This window comes from Diabrotica undecimpunctata, chromosome 5, assembly GCF_040954645.1.
Source record: "Diabrotica undecimpunctata isolate CICGRU chromosome 5, icDiaUnde3, whole genome shotgun sequence".
Classification (NCBI taxonomy): Eukaryota; Metazoa; Arthropoda; class Insecta; order Coleoptera; family Chrysomelidae; genus Diabrotica; species Diabrotica undecimpunctata.
Window position 1 is genome coordinate 41,082,582 of NC_092807.1, and position 23,043 is coordinate 41,105,624.

At 32.7% G+C, this 23,043-nt stretch overlaps 1 protein-coding gene across 1 annotated transcript in view; it reads right to left on the bottom strand.

Annotated features, from left to right (window-relative positions):
- LOC140441274 (protein couch potato-like) overlaps nt 1-23,043 on the bottom strand; it is a 335,845-nt gene that overhangs the window by 216,110 nt on the left and 96,692 nt on the right. Inside the window, exon 2 of the mRNA XM_072531890.1 lies at nt 9,276-9,353. Coding sequence (XP_072387991.1) covers nt 9,276-9,353 — 78 coding nt within the window. The remainder of the gene's footprint in view (nt 1-9,275; nt 9,354-23,043) is intronic.

The following is a 23,043-nucleotide window of genomic DNA, read 5'->3' on the forward strand; positions in this document are numbered from 1 at the left end:
GGTATAAATATTTTTATATAAAGTAAATTTATTTAAACCACATTGTGGTAAAAACTGTCATGACTCAGTAGCAAGAGTTGATTATTTTAAATATAATTTCAATAAATTTAATGTATAGGTTACGGTTAAACTCCAAAATTGAATAAAACTAGTTTTTCACGAATACTTTGCGTATTATCCAAATTGGCTGGATAAAAAGTAACGAAGATTGATAACTTCTTGATTTATCCGTGTCATTTCAAATGTATGCAATGTCAAATGGATAACGCAGTACATTTTAAATATAGGCATAAATAACACGACTGACGTTTAAATTTTGTTTGCTCTCATTTCTTTATTAAGAATCTACTACAGGATTAATAAACCTGGCTCAATATAACTAGAACTTAATAGCGGCAAAAATCTTATTCATTTTTACTCCAAATTAGAAATAGTTATTTATTTGAACAGGATTATATAGTATTAACCTCATAAATACTGTTGCTTTCGGCACGGCCCATGTAACGGTTACATCTCGAAAAAGGCATCAAGAACATTCGCGATGTATCGAGTGCGAGGTAGAATAACAGGTCACGTAGGCGAATTAGAGGTGGGACTATCCCAGAAGATTAGAGAATAATACTAGAGTACCGAACTGTAAACTTATAAATAAATATATTTATATAAATTCGAACCGCTCGTTTTATTTAATCTCGCTACAATACATTATGCAAAGAAATATTTACAAATACGTAGATTTATCCACTATGCTTCGATAATTCTAACATTATCCGAGTATTCTATACTCTGTTTTTTAACCAGGAGGAGTAAACTAAAAAGACAGATTCACACCCAAGAAAGTTACTAGAAAAGTCACCAAATACATCTTCTTTTTTGGGTTTGAATAATAATTTTTCGAATTCACTTCCAATATATATTATTTAGTATTTCTAATTACAATAAAAAAATGTTGGACTGTTATGAAAAAGTTGAAGAATTTTTAGAGTTTATTTATCACATTAAAGAAGAAAATCGTAAAAAGAACGTATACGAAAGCGATATATTCGTGATAAAATGGTATCTAAAATCCAATGGAATTTTACAATACTACTGTTGAAGTCTGCTTATATTCCAATACAAGCTAAAGTAATGTGCTAATAAAATTAGCATTACTTTAGTAAATCTTGATTTTAACAATAACTATTCTGCAAAACTAACCTGTTGCCTGTTTTATTTTTGCTAGCGTGGCTGTTATTTTCATTCCAGAATTATCAATTTTGATTTGTTTATTTATACATGTTTATAATGTATAAGCAAATCATGTTTTGTTTCTCATTTGAAGATATATGACCCAAATCTACCCGACATTTTTTAGGTGTAGAGGAATAATTACCACTAGTACTTGGCATCGAATCCACATTGTTATCTTAATAAAACTAATATGTCGCGAAATAGTTCTGAAAAGAACTGTTTTTTATATAAATACAAACGAAATATCTAAAAATGTAAGGAATAACGCAGAAAATACAAAAAAATCGTCGATATACTTAAATATTGAATTTTAAAATTTCACAAATGTTATTAGTGTCAACATGTCATAATTTAGTGGAGTAAACTTGCCTGCGGTTGGACCAATTACAAACAAGCATTACAGCGCGGAAAATTTGAATTACTCCTCCTGGTTAAAAAACAGACCATAGTACTATCCGATATTCGAGTTTTAACTGTAACATATATGGGGGAGACCGGTGCTAGTCGCAGCAGTTTTGATATTTTTAAATGTATACATTTACGTGTTTGATTTAAAAACAACTAAATGAGATTAATAAATACGTTCGTATCTTAGTTGCAATTTAGCAGCATCAAAATTTACTAGTCAATAATAAGATTTTGAATAAAATTGTTTTCTTTACTTACCGCTTTGGGGCCAACTTACCGCTTTGGGGCAAGTTCTCGCATAGTCGGAGCACGTTGGCGCAAACTCTTTTTTTAATTTTAATAGATTAATTTTAAACTATTTTTATTTTTAATAAAAAATACAAACAGAAGATATTATATACTATATACCAAGTTATTTACTCTTCTTCTTATAGTGCCGTCTCCCTACGGAGGTTGGCAATCATAATGGCTATTTTTATTTTTGAACTTGCTGCTCTAAACAAATCAATCCATCTGCATTGATACCAATCACGTAGATTCTTCAACCATGAGTTCTGCCTTCGGCCAACAGATCTTCTTCCTTGAATCTTTCCCTGTATTATGAGTCTCAAAATTTCATTTTTTGGTCCCCTCATCACGTGGCCTAGGTATTCCAGTTTTCTGGTTTGTATAGTGGTGATTAGTTCTGTTTGTTTATCAACCCTCACCAGTACTTCTTCATTTCTAATTCTACCAGTTAATGATATTTTTAATACTCTGCGGTATAACCAGAGTTCGAAAGCCTCGATTCTTTTTAAATTGCATTTTTTTAATGTCCAAGTCTCAGCTCCATATAATTATATTGAAAATGCATAACAGCGAATCGTACGTAGTCTGATCTCCAAATTTAGATTTTTGCACGTTAGAAGTGGCTTCATTCGTATAAATGCTGATCTTGCAATCTCTATTCTGATATTTTTCTACTTGTTCTATCACGTTACCATTGATTGTCAATAGGTGATATATATTTTTTGGTCTTTATGTAATTAGCGTGTACTTCGTTTGTATTGCGTTTATAGTAATTCCCATTTCAGCACTATTCATACTTAAGCTTTCGACAAGATGTTGTAGATCTTCTATATTCGTTGCTATGATCACAGTGTCGTCTGCATATCGTTAAGTTGTTAATTAATTTTCGGATAATGGCAACTCCCGCTTTGATATTATTGAGCGTGATTTGGAAAAATTTTTCGGAATATAAGTTAAACAAAAGTGGCGATAAAACACATCCCTGTCTAACTCCTCTACAGATCTTCATTTCTTCTGAGTATTGCCCATCAATTTGAACTATGGCGCTTTGGTTCCAATATAATGTTTGCACTATATTTATGATTTTACTGTCAATGCGCTTGTTCATAAATATTGATATTAGTTTTTCATGTCTTACTTTATCGATAGCTTTTTCGTAGTCAACAAAGCACAAGTGTAGATGAACGTTTACATCCAGACATCGCTGAATCAATATATTGATGGCAAATAATCTTTCTCGAGTACCCATTCCATTTCGGAACCCCAATTGCGTCTCGCTAATATCCTCCTCTAGCCTTACGTATATTCTCTTATGTATTACTTTCAGCGGTACTTTTAAAGTATGACTCATGAGGCTCAGTGTTCGATAATCAGAGCACTCTTTTGCTGCTTGTTTTTTAGGGATGGTTATAAATGCTGACTTCAGCCACTCTTGTAGTATTATTTCCGTATCGTACACCGTGTTGAATAAATCTGTCAATACTTCCAAGTTATCCTCTTCCACTAGTTTTAACAGTTCTACTGGTATTTCATCTAATCCAGCTGCCTTATTTTCTTTAGAGTTTTTAATAGCATATTTGATTTCATCTATCGTTATCTTCTGTCTCTCTAAAGGATTTAATTCTTGTATTTTCTGCATTGCACCTCTTTCATCTTGGAAAAGTTCTCTAACGTACTCCTTCCATAGTCTTAATTTTTCTAGTAAATCTATTAGTAGTACTCCTTTTTTGTTGTCCTTGCTGTCTATTTCGACATATTCCAGTCACTTCTCTTATTTTTTGTGCATATTTCTCATATCATATTTTGTTTCTAGTTCTTCTATCTCTTTACATTGTTTTATCAAATCAGTTTCCTTAGCTGTTTTGATTTTTTCCTTAATTATTTATTGTATTTCTTTATACTTCAGTAGATCTTTTTCTTTATATTTTCTTCTTTATTCCATCTGTAATAGCATTTCTTCTGTAATCAACTGTTTTTTAGCCTCTGACCTATGTTGTATCAAACTTTCTAGAGCTGGTTTCAGTAATGTGTTTTTTATATTAAACCACTTTTTATTTACATCCATAATTTGTTTGTTGTCAGTTAGTGTTTTTTGCCAATTAACATTAACATTATGTTTTATTTCTTCGTTTTTTAGCATTCTTACATTAATTTTTGGTTGTTGTTTTCTGAGTTCAATTCTTTTTAATTTTATTTTCACGTCAGCAACTAACGGATTGTGATCTGAGTTAACATCTGCGCCAGGATAAGTTTTAACTGAGGTTATAGAGTTTTTATAACTGCTATTTACGAGTATAAAGTCTATTTGGTTTCTGACAATGTGGTTAACTGTATGCGAACAAGACGTCCATGTATATAGTCTTCTCTTAGTTATTTACTGTTATTTAGCTATTTCTAATTACCGTCCTCATTTAAACAATTAATACATGAAAAATTTTATACCTATTTTTGGAACTTTGGAACTTGGTGCTAAGGTTTTCAAAAAAATTTTTGATATTAATTTTATTAAAACTAAGCTCTTGCCAAACTTGTGGATTCTGATGTTCATATCGATAATGGTCTGTAGGTGTAGTGTCGTTTCATAAAACAAGTTAAACAGTCTTCAACAGTCATTTTCATCTTATCCCATGGTGGCGGATGTTTTGTTTTCAGGGCTACTGTATGCTTTTCAGGACATACTCGTGAGCAAAAGCTCTTACCTGTTTTGGTGCTAAACTGTAATAAATATCGGGAGCATTAAGAAGATAAGAGGCTAGCAGGGTTTCTTGTACTTCAGTAAACACCTGAAATGAATTATTCCACGTGAAAACTAAGAAGTTTACTTATACAAAAAGAGATTTCTTAGTTGCCGTGGTTTAGAATAACCGATATGTAGTGATGGCATCCCGGCAGATCCCATTAAGTCATGTTCACCTACTTTTAGTCAACATCTTTTCGACGCCTCTAATTATCTATTTTCTATTTTTACCAGTTTCGTGCTTTCAATATAACATGAGGTGGAGTTATACCTTGTTCGGTGCCTCTTTTGTACATTCTAATGCTTCTACAATAAAGTATACAAAATATAAATTAGATAAGTTCAAGTAACACAATAAATAAATAACGAGTATGGAACATTTTGCAGTATGCGCCAACATACTCAAAAATCAATAGCCTAATATACGCAGACTACACTGTAGTACTGTCTAAATCGTAAGAACATTTATAGAAACTAATGAATTTTCTGTCGGAATCAAGTGCCAGAATGTAACTAGACATAATCTCCTTACCAACCAAAAGTCTAGTTTTTGACCGAGTAATCTAGCCACAATTAGGTCGGACTATTAATATGAGAAAAATTGCTTATCGCAGTTTTATTATGTGCTACAATGGGTGCGAACAGCAATCCCAGTATGGTTTTTAGCAATTCTGGGATTGAAGCTGTTTGTGGAAAGCTTTTAAAATGCACAGAAACCTTTACACTTACTTTGTTGATTATTTAAAAGCATTCGACCGTATAAAGCGCGACAAAATGATTCAAATGCTACAATAGACCGGGCTCTATGGACGGGACATAATTATTAATTATCCGCAATATATACTGGTATAATAATAGCTACGTTTGTACTGCAAATTGCAACACTAGCTATATCTGCATAAAATGAGAAGTACTTCAGGGATGCCTCCAGTCTTCGATTCTCTTTGAAGCCTATGCAACATATTATTAAGGAATTTCTGGAGTAACGCTCAGAGGGTAACAAAATCAACCGAATTTTGATCAATAGTTTAATATACGCAGAAGACACTGTGGTATTGTTTGAATCGTAAGAACATCTACAGAAACTAATGAATTTCCTGTTGGAATCGAGTGCCAGAATGTAACTAGAAAAATTCTCCTTACCAACTAAAATTCTAGTTTTTGACCTAGTAATCTACATTTAAGACAGCGCGAAATATCCAGCTACAATTAGGCCGAACTATTAAGATAAGCAAAATGGCTTATCGCAGTTATATCATGCGCTACAATAGGTGCGAAGAGCTACAACTAATCTTGGAGAACAAGATTGATGAAAGGAGAAGTATATTGTAACAAACTATATACTAAAGTCTTGATTTATAATAAATATTGTGGCTATAACCACACAAAAAAAATTCAAACAAAATCAGACTATATAGAACTAGAGACTTCTCTGAAAGTAGGTAAGAACGCATAAGGAGGACTCAAACTAGTCTGGCCTAGGATGAGTTATTCTCAGTGAATTTTAGAAATAAAAATAATGGGCGCCATGCAAGTTATGTTGAGATAAATAAATTCATACAATTTAAAAATAAAACATATTTATTGTTAAACAAAATTGGTAAAATCAATATGGTATATAATTAATTAACCTTAATTATTTATAAACGATAAGGTATTTCTATACAAAAAGAAAACCAATATATAAAAAATTAACCTTGAAAGATTTAAGATAAGTCCCTAAGAGCTCTTTACCATAGCTAAAAAAACTGTAAAACAAAGATGATTTGTTATAAAAATAAAAAACCTAAGTAACCAGAAACTGTTTAATAAAAACAGATAAGTAAGGATAGAGATTAAAGTGTCTCTAAAAAGACCAAAAATAGAGAACACCACCTGGGTCCATTCCACGTGAAACTCAATATGAATAATTTCACTAACCTGCAGATTCACGTAATCGATATTTTAAAAAGCTTGCGGCTTACAGCACACTACCGCAAACAAATGGCTACAACTAATATTCGATGCCATCCATATCCATAGCTTAATCAAATGACTTAATCCAAAACAATCCAATAATGTACTTTTCAAAAGAATCGAAAAAGTAGTTCTCAAATAATATGGTCGATTGACCGCAGTGTGGTCTATATAAAACACAGTATTGTTTGTAGTTTAAACTTTCGAGAACTTTCAATACATATAACTAAACTAGTAAATTTGCCCGTCGCATGCGACAGGGATCCAATCAATTCTCATCTACAGTCATTAAATAATAAACTTTTTGCATATAATCCATGTAACAATAAAGTATGAGCTGGTACACTTCTGACTTGACATCATGGTTTCATAGCGTCATATGATATGTCGCTATACGGCCAATAACGAAGACTATGTGTAGTGCCCTTTTGGTAGTCTCTTTGATGATATCTCCTATGTCGCTATATACTCGTTAATATATTCGAAGATACTGTGGAGTGTCCTTTTAGTAGTTGCCTTTTTTTGCTATGTAAGAATTCGATTAGTTGTTTATTTTGTATACAGCCAGAGGTTTTTTTTAAAACAATAAATCAAAATTTGTCTTATAGTAAATCTATTTTTATTCATAGTGTTGCTATATGTTCATTAATAATGAAAATACTGTGTAGTGCCCTTTTGATAGTCGCCTTGTTTGTTTTTTATATATGAATATATTCGTTATATCCTTTTCTTTTATTTGCTATGTCGCATGTTAGGATTCGATCAGTTGTTTATTTTGTATTCGGCCAGAGGCCTTCTTTAAGTCAATTAATCAAAATTTGTTTTATAGTAAATCTATTTTTATCTATAGTGCCCTATGATATCTCGTATGTTGCTATACGTTCATTAATAATGAAGGTACTGTGTAGTGCCCTTTTGGTAGTCGCCTTGTTTATTTTTTCTATCTGAATATATTCGTTATATCCTTCCCTCTCAGTTTCTAAGTCGCATGTTAGGATTCGATCAGATGCTTATTTTGATTAAGCCAGAGGCCTTCTTTAAGTCAATAAATTAAACTTTGTCTTATAGTCAATCTATTTTTATCTATACTTAGTGCTCTATACCTAGTATGTCGCTATACGTTCAATAATAATGAAGATACTGTGTAGTACCCTTTTGGTAGTCGCCGTTATATATTCGTTATATCTTCTTATTTGCTATGTCGCATGTTAGGATTCGTTCCGTTGTTTATTTTTTATTCAGCCAGAGACCTTCTTTAAGTCAATAAATCAAAATTTGTCTTTTAGTTAAACTATTTTTATGCATAGTGCCCTATGACATCTCGTATGTAACTATACGTTTATTATTAATGAAGACAATGTGTAATGCCCTTTTGGTAGTCGCTTTGTTTGTTTTTTCTATTTTAATTTATTCGTGATATCATTTCCTTTCATTTACCGTATCACACGCCCCAATCAGACCAAACACAACATGCTACCGCCTCTCCTTTCCAATGAAGTATCATATGTCACTATCCGACGACCCCAAAACGCTCAAAAAATTATTTAATTCTAAATAATTCAGTTTAATTTGATTTAATTTTATTTAATTCTACTTACCTTTATTTAATATTATTTAATCTTATTTCTTAGTTCTTATTTTATTTTATTTTGGTAAAGCGATGACGTTTGTTAAATGTCATTTTATTTTTATATTAAGTGTATGTTTATCTTACCCAGTGACATTTAATAAATATATATTATTATACGTCATTGATCTTACCTTACAATTACGGTAACCTGTATTTTTAGCAATTTTCGAAATTTTTTTAAATTATTTTGTATTAATCTCTACCTTAAAAATATTATTAAAACATAACAAAATATGATTGAAATATGGTAGTTTATATTTCTGTTCTAGACGCGCCGTTAGTTGACTGGAATTACAGTGTGACCTGGCACTGTCATCATAGCCTTTTATATAGATAGATATGTTCCGTTAATGAAACCTTAAATAGGCCTAATAGCTATGCAACTATTTATACATGGATGTATATAATCTAATATAATTTAAGGCATTAATCCTTTTAAAATGTAACAATATGTTGAAAGAAGCAATCGTGGCTGAGGAATATAAAAAATTGGACGAACAACAATGGAAATAATCTAATATACGCAGCCCAAGATAAAAACGAATTTCAGTCCTAATGGTCGCCATCCTCAACAGAGATGGCGCATAGGAGAAGAAACCAAGTTATTTTAAATGGAAAACTTATTATTTCACTTTTTTTGAAAAAATCTATTGTACTGTTTGTTTAAATATCACCCATTAATATTTCTTGGCAGTTGATAAAGGTTTATTTGTGAAATTAAAAAAAAACTGAATGATGAAATAAATATTATTTAATTTGAACCAGACGAAAAGACAAATGATGACCGATCACAATTAAACTTTTCAGAATAGCCAACTTAAAAAATGACGTTAAATTAACAAAGACATTCTCACAATTTGCAACAATTGCAACGTATTTATTTTAGGTTTAGTATATAGCGAAGTAAAGGACAATTATTATGATTTTACAAAAAAAATGTGATTACAAAAACATATAATTAAGCTTTCTGGCGAATTCATTAGCATGCGTTAATAAAAACTAAAATATATTTAAAATTATTCTTACCTCATATGCTCTAAATAACAAATACAATTCCCGAGGCTTGGCATCCATTGGTAGGCCACTCACAAATAACGTCCTCACCTGTAACAAAAAAGTTTCTTAATTCATGAGAATAATTAGGATTTAAATTAGCATTTTAACTGTAATACTATTTGGTTTTATTTTTGTTGTATATCCGGAGAGAAGTACGGTATATATTAGCGTAGTAAGCGTAAAAGATTACCTTTCAGAGATTTAATTATATAAAGGGTTGTTAACTTTTATAAAATTGTAGTGGAGAATTTTTAAATACTACAAATTTTAAATTTGTAGTTAAAGAAGAGTAGTTGAGTTACTGTGACCAAATGCCCATCTTGGTAGTTAGTATTCGCCTCTGGTTGCGTTGAGTAACTGAGTTACCGTTGCTAACTACCCATCTTCCTGTCTTTTGTTTCTTTTTCTTTTTTGTTCTCCTGAAGAAGCTACATACAATTGTAGCGAAACGTCGAGATGAACCCACTTTTGGGTCACTCACAAATGACACGGTCCAAACCCGGAAGACGAATAAACTATAATTCTGACTCTGGCCGTGGAAGCCTACGATTTCATTTAATTTTTAAATCCATGGTTAAAAAGTTTCCACCTTTTTTATACTTTACTTTCGTCAAATTGACAGCTACAAGTTCCTCTAAGTTATTTTTTAAAATTTTCTCTATAATATAAAGCTTATTCAATTACTTTTGGATAAACTGATGATATGTATGGATTCATATACGAGAGATATTTATTAAAGAATTTAGTCGCAACATCCTTTGTTTTATTGTCCACTGTTGAGGCCGAGAACACTCGCAATAGTATCAGTGTCAACTTAATTTTGTATTTAAATTGACAGTCGTACTCCTTTATATATATATATATATATATATATATATATATATATATATATATATATATATATATATATATATATATAGAAAAATAGGATAGGGTAATTATATTATTATTATATATGTATAGGATTTTACCTAAATTTTTTGTCATCGATCACCAGCTTCAATTAATGTCATATTACGACCAAAGAAAGTTATTCCAAAGGTGTTTTTTAAGTGATGAAAATATAATATTTTAAATGTAATTAGATGGTAAACAGTCAAAATGGAAACGTCAAGATGATTTTTAATGAAGAAATATGTTTAAATAAATTTCATTAATTTTATTGGAAATTTACTATAATTTTAAAGTTATGAATACTTTATTCTAACGTTTCGACCTTCAGGTCTCTAATTGTTTTTCATTATAACATTTTTAAGAAATTGGGAAAATTTACGTAAAAAAAACAGAAACAACCAAAAAATGACTTTCTGACTATAACATAACTCATAAAATGGTCAACAGACGTTGCAATTTGTACTACATGTACTTGTACTTGCTGATACTTGTACTGATTCCTATAGACCGATAAACTTAACATGTGCAATAGATAAGCTACTAACTATGTATTTGGCATCTAACAAATTTGAATTTACTTATAAACGAACAAAATTTTTGACAAAACCAGTCCGATATAGACAACATATTAGACCTGGAAAGTGATATTCACGAATCCCTGCTCCCTGGCAACAAAACATTGTATCGTAATCTTTTTTGATCTAAGAGAAGCATTTAATACATTTTGGAGACACAACATCTTAAAAAGTTACAGTCATGGAACATTCGTGGAAATTGCTTGCATTTTATTGAGAAAGAAAACGGGATCCCCCAAGGCTTAGACAAGCCCTACACTCTTCTTAATCGCCATTAATGACATTATCCTCAAAACATCAAAAAACCTTTAAAAGCAACTTTATATGAAGATGACTTGGTTGCTCTCGTAAAAGGCAAAGAACTTTCGAAAAAGAACAAATAATCCCAATCTCAAATTTTTCAAAACATCTTCTTCTTAGAGTGCCGTCTCCCTACGGAGGTTGGCAATCATAATGGCTATTTTTAATTTTGAGCTTGCTGCTCTAAACAAATTAATCGATCTACATTGATACCAATCACGTCGATTCTATCGCTATCCTTTAAATCATGTGTGAAATTCTTAGATGTGGTTTGATAAACAGCTTGTTTGGAAAAAAACACATTAAGCAATCAGTATTGACATGTAATATGAAACTTAATAAATGAGAACATGTCAAATAGATGCTGGGGCTCTGATATCGCGTTATATTGCTAACAGTCTACAATTTAATTAGATCAAAAATTGATTATGGTTCCATTGCTTACGCCTATACACATCACATGTTTTCAAAACAGCTAGACTTTATACCCAACACAACACTTAGACTATCTTTTGGAGCGAACGTCACCTGTAGAAAGTTTATATTGTGAAAGTGGGAAGCCTACATTATATCACCGCCGAATTTCCTTAACATTATCACATGCAACGTCAATAGCTTCAAATTTAAATAAACCTTTATTTATTAAACGTTCACTAATAAATATATAAATCTCTTTACCAATAGTATCAATCACAAACCTTACTATGAGCAAGTATGGCGTGGCCTGGGATATCTCGACATCGAATTTTCAAATACTTCTTCAATCAATATTAAAAACCCCTATTAATAATATAAATACTGGCCTAGCCCAATTTGACATTAATTCTCAGTCAGCATTACGAGCATTGTTATAAAATCTGTACTTCTTCTTCAGTGCCTTATCCGGTCCGGATGTTGGCGATCATGAAGGCTATCATGGTTTTGTTGACTGCTCTGCGAAACAGCTCCGCTGAGGTCATCCCAAACCATTGTTGGAGATTTTTCAACCACGAGATACGACGGCGTCCCGGTCCTCTTCTGCCAAATACTTTACCCTGCATAACAAGTTGAAGAATTCGATATTTTTCTTCGTTCCGCATCACGTGGCCGAGGTACTCAAGCTTACGTTGTTTAATTAAATTAAGCACTTCTTTTTCTTTTGTCATGCGCTGTAGGACCTCAACGTTGGTGACATGGTCCACATAAGATATTTTTAGTATCCTTCTGTATATCCACATCTCGAAGGCTTCGATTCGTTTTTCAGTGGCTTGCGTCAGTGTCCAGGCTTCAACTCCATATAGTAACACTGAAAGAACGTAGCACCTCACTATTCGCATCTTGGTTCCCAAACTGAGATCACTGCAGCACAGCAAGGATTTCAACTTAATAAATGTAGACCGTGCCATTTCAATTCTGGATCTAATCTCTTGAGCGTAGTCCCATTGTACGTTGAGGGTACAGTTCCACAGTTCCACCCACAGTTCGCACTCGGTCTAGTAAGGCCTGCAGATCGTTTAGGCTGGTTGCTAGTAACACAGTGTCATCGGCGTAGCGGATATTATTGATGTATTCACCGTTCACTCGGATTCCCATGTCTAGGTTTGTGAGGGCTTCATTAAAAATCTCCTAAGAGTATATATTGAAAAGAGTCGGCGATAGCACACATCCTTGTCTTACTCCTCGCATGATCTTCACTTGGTCGGTCAGCTGGTCTTCGACCTTGACTTGAGCACGCTGGTTCCAGTATAAATTCATGATGATCCGAATGTCCTTCTCATCCAATCCAACTCTTTGTAGTGCGGTGACCATCTTCTGGTGCTGACAACGGTCAAATGCCTTGGCGTAGTCAATAAAACAAATATAGACATCACAACTGACATCGCGGCATCTCTGAAGTAGGACTTGTCAGGTGAAAAGTGCTTCACGTGTACCCATAGAATTGCGGAATCCGAATTGCATTTCACCGACATTTTCTTCGCATTTCTTGTAAATTCAGGCATGTATGATTTTAAGAAAAATTTTAAGTGCATGACTCATAAGACTGATAGTTCGGAAATCTTCGCACGTTTTCGCAGATCGTTTTTTTGGTAGCGTTACAAATGTTAACAATAGCCATTCCTCTGGAATCTTTACAGATGCATCCAAATGTAACAGAGAAGTAGGCGCTGCATGGTTATCCCAACGATTTCGTTTCCTTCATCTACTTTACGATTTTTTCCGCTGAGCTCTATGCAGTGCTCATAGCTATCATGTATATAAACTCTAATGACATTTCTAACTCAGTTATCATTAGTGACTCACTAAATCGAAGGTCCTCTTTAGAAACTGATAAAACTTGAACTCATGTAGGCTCAACAAAATTCTAGAAGTATCAGATATATATGGATACCTTCTCACATTGGCATTGCAGGCTACGAAAGAGCAGACCAATGCGCGAGTGAAATTGGTGTATGTGCCGATATAGAAAAAGCCGAGTATCGAAATACCGCGATTGATATTAAAGGTTTGATTAAGAATCGAGTTTTGTGCAAGTACAAAAACAAATGGCAATATTTTTAAACATGACTGAAGCAAATTTAAAAGGACGTTATACCTTGGGAACTTTCAACCAGGAACAGAAGAAAACTGGTTTTTTATACTCAAAACGTGACTAAATAAAAATACAGAAAAGATAGTTTCTTTTCTTTCTTCATTTTAGTGTAGTGCTTTCACTAGTCGCTTATAAGTATTTCTTTATATCAGGACTCCTCAGAGCGACTATAAAGAAGCTTTAAACGTGAAATCAAATTTTGTTCGTCAAAGGAAGTAATTATAAAAATAACTACATACGGACGCTTTGGCGCCACCTACGAACAAATAGTCGAATAATTTTCGATACCAAAATTCAGATATTTGCTCAAATCTGTGCTTTCTGCTAATTTCAAAACAAAATAGACGATAAACGGACTGACTGAATAATAAATGGAATGCATATTGTAGATTTCCCATGCCAGTCCATTTATCGTCTGTTTTACTTTGAAAATTGTAGAAAGGACAGATTTGGGCAATTATCTAAATTTTTGTTTTAAAAACTAAGAAATCTTCGGATTTCGACTATTCGTAATTAAATTAATATGTGTATATGAATATCATTATTATAAAAAAAATCTAGTCAAATGTCAAGTCAAAAAAGAATATTATAAAAAAAAACTAAATATTGGTAAAAAGTTAAAATTAATTGTCAACTTAACCCAAAATTCGATTAAACAATAGAAATGGGCTACTGAAGTCAAGACTACCAACATAAAGATATCTTTGTACTGAACTGACTGAATAAGGTCAAGGTTTAATCCAAAAAGTAAATGGGAATAACGTATGGTCCTAAAGTTTTGGGAAAAATTTCACCTGGTCTGATTGAAAAGCAAAATGCATTTAACAAAGAATTGAAAGGCCATGGAATTGAAATGTCATCAGTTATTGACATTTAATAGATATTGTTAATATTTAACAGATATTGTTAATATTTATCGAGATCAAAACATAAGCAAATCGACAATTTATCGCACAATCAGAGAATGTGAAGAAGGGATACCATGTGTTAACTTGCGTAAAAGTGGTCGACCGCGGATTTTGAACCATATAAGAGAGGCAAGACTGATTGAAGCAGCTAAGTACAAAATTGGGGTCTCACAGCGACAACTGGCCAGAAGATTTCATGTTGGAAAGACTACAGTATACAAGACCCTATCGAGTAACAATATTATCTACCGGAAAAGAAGAAAAGCTCCAAAATACACAAAGGATTAATTAGAGAGAATTCCGAGATGTTGCCGCGCGTTAAGGCGAGTGCATTTCGTCAACAAGTTGATCGTGATGGACGATGAAAAATATTTTACTTTGTCCAACTCTGAGATGAAGGGTACCGATGGGTTTTACACGAACGATTAAGAAAATGTACCTGATAAAATAAAATTCAAAAGTAAGAAAAAATTTATGGACAAAATTTTGGTATGGTATGGAATTTCTGAGGCTGGCTTTATTTCACAGCCCTACATTGGCGTTGTTCGAGGCGAAGCCTTAAACGCAAATATTTATATTCAAAGATGTCTCTCGAAATTGCTTCACACTACTAACTAAATCGTTTGTGAACACACATCATGCAAATGATCAAATAGTCTTTTGGCCAGATCTTGCTTCATGTCATTACGCGAGGATCACAAGGGACTGATACGAAACTAACAACATTACCTTTATACCGAAAGCAGACAATCCCCCCAACCTACCTCAGGCTCGTCCAATTGAAGAGTTCTGGGCAATATTAAGTCGGAAAGTCTATAATAACGGATGGCACAAAATTAGGAACAGTTAAGACGCCGCATATATACAAAAATTAGAGAAATTGACGCCGAGGTCGTCCAAAGGATGATGCAACGTGTCAGGGGAATTATTAGGCAAATCGAAAATAATGGTCCCTTGTCTGTCATTTGAATTTTGATTTATAATAAGGATAGTTAAGTTAAATTGTTGAATAATTTAATAAAAATATAAGATTATTGTGGTCAAAGTTATATGCTTTTGAAATTTTTCCCAAAACTTTAGGACCATACGTTAGAACTAAAATACATGAAAATTTAAATTAACAATTATTGATTAAACAGAATATTGGGTTGATAGAAAATAAAGCGTCAACTAGTTTTAGAAGAAGAGACCAAAAATGTCACTGGACCACTAAAAATAATACGAACAAGCTGAATTTTGCTAAAAATGTCAATTTTGGGATCCCAAAAAAGATGCAAAAAAGTTTATCACATCTATCCCAGTCTTTCCCCTAAAACGCCCCTCGTAAGGGGAAAAACGGAAAACATCGATTTTCTAAAAATCTGTACTCCGTAGAAAAAGATGATGATAAATATTAACTTCTGAAGAAAAATATTTACTAGCACTTTTTGTATGGAACGAACCGTTTTCTCACAAAAAAAGCTTTTGTGACCGGTGTTTGTGAATGTCGGTTAAGCGCGCGAAATCAATTTTTTAAATAAAATTTATACTCGATGGTAAAAATGCATCTTTTAATCAGTGTGTTCTATCGACAAAAATCAAAATTTTATATTAAGTTGAAGAGCGCAGCTTTTGTACCCAATTATTGTGTTTTGCCGTAAATGGAATCAGTTTTATAAATACAATCAATCAAATTTATCACTTACATTGACCGTACGCTGTGGAATTTCCATTGCTAAAGTCTAGTCTTTAGAAACTATAACATTAAATGTCGATTTTGAGTTTCGGCAACAAATATGAGTGATTTGAAATATGCCTAAAACACGCTGAATTTAAACTTTAATAAAGGATTTCACGCGACAGAAAATACATCCACAAAGACGGCATTGGTGGAATTTGTAGCTGGAGATGTGTAGTTTTTAACACCTGCTTGTAGAATCGAAAACTACACATCTTCAGTTATGAATTCCATCTAATGCCGTCTTCGTGGAAGCATTTCCCGTGACCTGAGATTGATTGCAATGTAAAAGTTTAAATTCAGCGTTTTTAGACATATTTCAAAGGACCCATATTTGTTTCCAAAACTAAAAATCAAAATTTATTGGTTTTTGGATTTTGGTCTCACAATAGAAATTTCGTAGTGGCCGGTCAAAAAAAGCGATAAATTTATTTGATCTTATGAGAATCGTAAAAATAGCAAGAATCACGCAACGTTTATTTATTTAAACAGCTTTATAAAAACTGACTTCATTTGTGACAAAACACAAAAATCTATTACAAAAGCTGCACTGTTTTCCTTTAAATTGCATTTTGATTTTTGTCGATAAAACACTCTGATCAAAAAATATCGAATTTTTACCGTCGAGTGAATACAAATTTTATTTAGAAAATTGATGTCGCGCTTTTTCTGAGAAAAATTATTGGAATTTAATTTTTTTAATACTTTTTTTTTGCTTAAAATGAACTTAAACGTTCGGTTCATACTGTGCGACGGTGTAGTTTTTTAATATAAAAAATGATACATTATAATAATTTATTTTTAATCCATTAGTATAAATATTATAATAATGTAGTTCAATGTTTATTTGAAACAACCTAAAATCTAACCATCTGTTTCAATTAACGAAAACATTGTATTTTTCGTTATACCTGGACTACGACCTCACCCCTATATTCAATCAAACAAATTGGTATAGTTATTATCCTCGACAAAAAGCACATGATGATTAGTCGAGAAGCAGGTGCGCCATGCCACATGCTCTGCCGATCAGCTGGAGCGTTTATATCTAATTTTCGAGTAAAAATATGTCAAGTGTAACCTCGTAGGAGTGAGATATTCAGCTATTTAGTAAATGACGCGTGGGAAAACGCATCGCTATTATTCACAGAAACTTTTGATAGGTTTGGTAGGTTTGTTTGAAATTGTAAAAAAGGTAGCAAACAATAAGCCCCAGCTAAAAATATATACTTTTTAATTAAATACGTTGATGTTTCCGATAAGAGAAATAATATATATAACGTGACAAGTGACTGTAGGCGGGTTATGAATGAGTAGTAAACAAGAGATAGACAGATATGTACTGGCCACTAAAAATTATTAAATTTTTAAAAAATTGTGTAATACGTCAATATTCAGAATTCTGGATGAAAATAGTAGTAGTAGTAGAAAATATAATAAAAATTATAATAAGAGTTGCCCGATATAATTTTGTCCACACTATTAATTAATAGTTAACCTTTAACTACGGGCGCCCCTCCATTAGTCATAACTACGTGCGCGGTGTATTCTGTACACCACCGACTAAAAACGCAAATAAAAGCCACAACTAGGTATTTTTAGTACATATATTGTATATAATAAATGTAGGTATATATTTAAGAGAATGTCTTAACATAAAAAATAATACATAACGAAAATATAAAGATTAGCAACAAATATAAGAACAAAAACTCAACCACTTCTTTTTCTCTAAAAATAACCTTCTTGAGATTCTTGTATATTAGCTTAACATTAAAAATATTATAAAACTAGTATATAAATCTAAAAACTAGGAGTAAATAATCATTCACAAATGAACATATTTGAGAATATGTGTGCTATTCACTTTCGTTTTCTTCCTCGTTTGCGTCTACTAAATTACAATTTGCACAAATTGTAACAGAGTGCTCTTTACAAACCGTTCTATTACATTTGTTGCAAGATATTGTTGTAACTCTATTTTTGCTCCTTCCACAACGATGGCACCTCCCCCGTTTTTTTGCTGGTGGTTCTTCATCGTGGTCGTCTTGTACGTTTTTGTATTTCTTCAAGAATATTTTTAAATCCAGAGGTAAACTCTGTATTTCCGCCCTCTCAGAAAGATGAGGTCTTATAAATGCCAATGATAATTCTTTTAGAAAAACTCTTCTATATTTTTGAGGACTGTCGATGTTGGCAGCATTGTACAGGATCTGGCTGTTAATTCCGGCAATATTCAGGAGTTAAAAAAACAATGCCATTGGCCATCTTCGTGTTCTTCGGGATACCGAATAGGTACCGAATAGTATTTTGTCTACAGTGTCTACGCCTCCTTTATGTGAATTATAGTCTAAAATTATCATTGGTTTTCCTGTTTCGGGATCTACTGTAGAATTACTGTGCATGGTAGATAGGAGAATGACAGCTTTATTTTTTTTGGTGTGTAGGATACAATGGTAACTTCTTTTTGAAAACCAAAAGTGGATGATCCAATTGGTGTGTTTTTTCTTGGTAAAAACTCTGGAGGTAGTTCCCTTTTATTTAGTTTAAGTGTGCCAACCATCGTTATCTTTTCCTTCAAAAGGTCAATTGCCAACGGATAACTCGTATACCAATTGTCGCATGTTAAATTACGGTTTTTACCTTTCCAAGGTTGAAGCAGGCGATGGGTAATATCCGTTGGTGTGTTAGATTTTTTGTAGGGCCCTTCCGGTTGTTGACCACAATACACCTCAAAATTGGTGACATAAAAGGTCTGCGCGTCACATAACACAAACACTTTTAAGCCATACTTTGCAGGTTTACTTGGAATGTATTGCACAAAGTTGCATCTACCTCTAAAAGGTATCAACATTTCATCGATAGTCATTTCTTCTCCCAAGGAATAGTTGCTGCTACAGTTTTTCATAAACGTATCAAGAGTAAAGCGAATGGCAGCAAGTTTGTCAATTGATTTTCGGTCCTTTTGAGTATCTTTGTTGTCAAACCTAAGAGCAGCAAGCAAAAATAAAAATCGATCTGCGCTCATACAGGCTCGAAAGATTTCTGAGCCGGTACCATCTTTTGTCCACAATTCGAGGAAGTGTGTATGATTTTGTTTTTTAGTCCCTGCAAGAAATAATAATCCTAATAATGCCATGATTTCCTGTTTAGTCGTATCTTTAGCCCGTCTTAAAGCACTTAGTTCCGTAGTAACATCTCTCGCACAAACTGTTGGCCCAGGAAATATCTTGACAATATTTTTTGAAGGAGTTTTAGTAAATTTGCTAAGAAGAGATTTCTTATATCATTTAGTTTTTCTGTCTTTTGCTATAAAATAATCATTGTCTTCATCAAGATCTGAACTGTTTTCAATGTTACTGTTTGTGTCCGAGTCAATCGTATATTGATTTTCGTCATTCAGATCAACTTCTGATTCAGTGTCGTGCTCCGTTTTTTCTATTAGCTCGTCGTCTGAAGTATCTGGGTCTCCACCAACATCTTCATCAGATTCTTCCTCAAATATAGCTTGAGCCATAGCTCTAAGTTCATCTTCTGAGAGTTTTTGGGGATTTCTTACTGGTACACGATCCCTGCAAAGTAAATATTTTGTAGTACCTCTCGATTTATAAACGTTACGAGAAATATATAGAGGCAAAGTTTGTAATTTTTATTATTTATTTCTAATTAATATTTCAAAGAGACATGACCGTATTGCTATGGAAGAAAGAACATGAAAAAACAAGACCACAAAAACAACTAGAAGGTCGTTAAATAGTCCAATAATAGGTACTCACAAATATCCAAATAGATAACGGTATATTAAGTTATGAGAAAATGCTAAAATAAAATATTTGATCAAATGTGTTATAATAAAACTAGTTTTATTATAATAAAATGAAAGTTTTATTAAAATTTTAATAACAAATTACAAATTCTTTTATTCAAAACGTTGCAAAATGTCTAGCTTTTGTTACATATAAGTATCTATACATTAATAATGCTATTTTTTAGTAGATAAACGTAATATAAATCTCACAAAATTTACTTACATAACTAGGTGCTTGGTGTACTACATACACCACTGGTAAACTTCTCCTGAATTTTTCCAACCGTCAGTCTATCTCTGCAGCAATCAATTTTACAACTGTTGAGGTTTATAGCTGACACATCAGAGATAGGTTAGGTAGAGGGACACGTGCACAACCAGTGCTTATCAGAAATAGCGGCCAATTTAGTGCGACTGGTGTACTGAGTACACCGTAGCCCGTAGTTAAAGGTTAAAAAATAACTAAAGATATTTTTTTTTTATTTAATTTAACGTGCTTGTGACAGCTTCGGCCATTAGCACGAGGCACCGTGGATACAATTACATACTATAATATACTATAGTTATATATTATTTAGTAAGTTTTCTAGCTTCAGGAACTGGATAGCTCTGATGACTTGGTTCTGGTTCAATAATATATCTGTGATGTCGCCCTTCATGCCCAGTTCTTGGCGTCGTTTATTGTAATGAGGGCAATCCACAAAGATGTGTAGAACGCTTAGTGAAGATTGGCAATAATGACAAACTGGCTTAGGTGTAGAATTCATTAGGTGACCATGTGTAAATCTGGTGTGACTGATACGCAATCTTCTAGCAACAACCAACCATCTCATTTCTAGTTATACCAGGGATAACGAACCGCTCAATCGTCTGATCTATTTGGTGTAAAAATGTAGTGGATTGTTTCCAATGATTCTGCCAGTAGTTTCGTACGAGTTTCTTTATACTAGTTTTTAGGTCACTGGCGATTTGTATATTATGTGGTGTACAATTGGATACAGCAGCTTCTTTGGTGAAGCGATCGGCGTTGTCGTTACCCATAATACCGATGTGGGAGGGAATCCATATGATAGTGATATGGATGTCGTGGATAATAAGATTTTGGTAAGTGCCATGGATTTTTTCTACAAGAGGGTGATTAGTAAATAGATTATTGATGGGCTGGATAGAGGCAAGGGAGTCTATACAGATGGCAATATGTTGATTGGGTGCTGTACAGAGTTTGAAGGCTTGGTAAATAGCATACAGTTCACCAGTGTGAACGCTGCATGTGGCAGGTATTTGACATGAACTAACGACTGTTTCCGTAGTGGTAACCTAACAACCAACCCTCGTTTCGTTCTTTGTCACGTCAGTGTAGAGTACCCGATCGAATTTCTTAAAATTAAGAATTTCTAGTAAGGATTTTCTAATCAAATCCTGGTTGGTTTCTGCCTTACTAAACTTTGTAAGTGACAAATTAAATTTCGGTAAAGTTTTGGTCCAAGGAGAATTCTGCGGGATCGGGAGAGGGTTAGTTAGGGATAAATTTATATGTGGTATTAAAGTTGGAAGTAGGAGGGCGATAGTGTGTATGCGTGGAGCAGGAGGGTGAGTACTAGTATAGTTGGGTAATGTCAACAGTGTGTGTACTGGATTAGAAAGGTTAGCTGAAGTAGAGGCAGCATAAGAAAGTAGGAGATATTGGCGCCTAAGCCAAAGAGGGGCTCGTTGGCTTCGCGGTAGAGGCTCTCAGCTGGACTGCTACGAAAAGCTCCTAAACAAAGGTGGATAGCAGTATTATGCACTGAATTAAGGGTTTGTAAGAATGTTTTGGATTTATTTTGGGGTTGCAGTCATTAATAGGGCAGGAAAGTGAAACTCTTTGTTCTTTATCTAGCTTTCGCAAAATTTATTTGCTTCTTCAGGATATGCTAAAATATGGTATCAGTAAATACAATGAAATTAAAATTAAATAGCATTGTATAAAACTAGTATAAAAACTTACAACATGAGGTTAATCCATTAAATTTTCAAATTTACAAAACATTAAAACTTAACTTATTAAAATTATCTAGTTATGTAAGTACAATATTTTAATTTTATTTAATTTTGTACTTACATAACTAGATAATTTTAATAAGTTAAGTTTTAATGTTTTGTAAATTTAAAAATTTAATGGATTAACCTCATGTTGTAAGTTTTTATACTAGTTTTATACAATGCTATTTAATTTTAATTTCATTGTATTTACTGATACCATATTTTAGCATATCCTGAAGAAGCAAATAAATTTTGCGAAAGCTAGATAAAGAACAAAGAGTTTCACTTTCCTGCCCTATTAATGACTGCAGCCCAAAATACAACTTTATTTTACATAACGTGTCAGTCAATAATACCTAACTACTTTATATATATATATATATATATATATATATATATATATATATATATCTATATATATATATATATATATATATATATATATATATATATATATATATATATATATATATATATATATAAAGCTGTCGTTATCGAGTTTAGAGCGAATAAGAGAGCTATATACTTTTAATAGTGTACATTTGCTAGCGTCCCATTGGTAGTGGGAAAGTGTTTTGATAATATTTAAACGTTTGCTGAATATGTTGTTTCTAAGAAAGTCGGGAGTCGAATATTAGTCACAGAATTTTGCGGTGATCGACGACTGGGAGAGGGTGGTTATTCACTAAGATTTTAGGGGCAGTGGAGAGTGTTTTTCTGGTGATAAAGATATTTTATTCAGTACAAAATTTGTATTATTGTAAACCAAAATATAAATATTACATTTGTCAAACATTGATTCCAATTAGTGATTTTTATTCTACTTCTGATTCATCGGAACTAAAATTTTCATTATTGCCTTGTCTACATTCGCTATCATCTTCCGTCATTTCGAGAATGTCTTGCACTTTCAAAGACGTTTGATACTTAATAAATCCTGTTAGT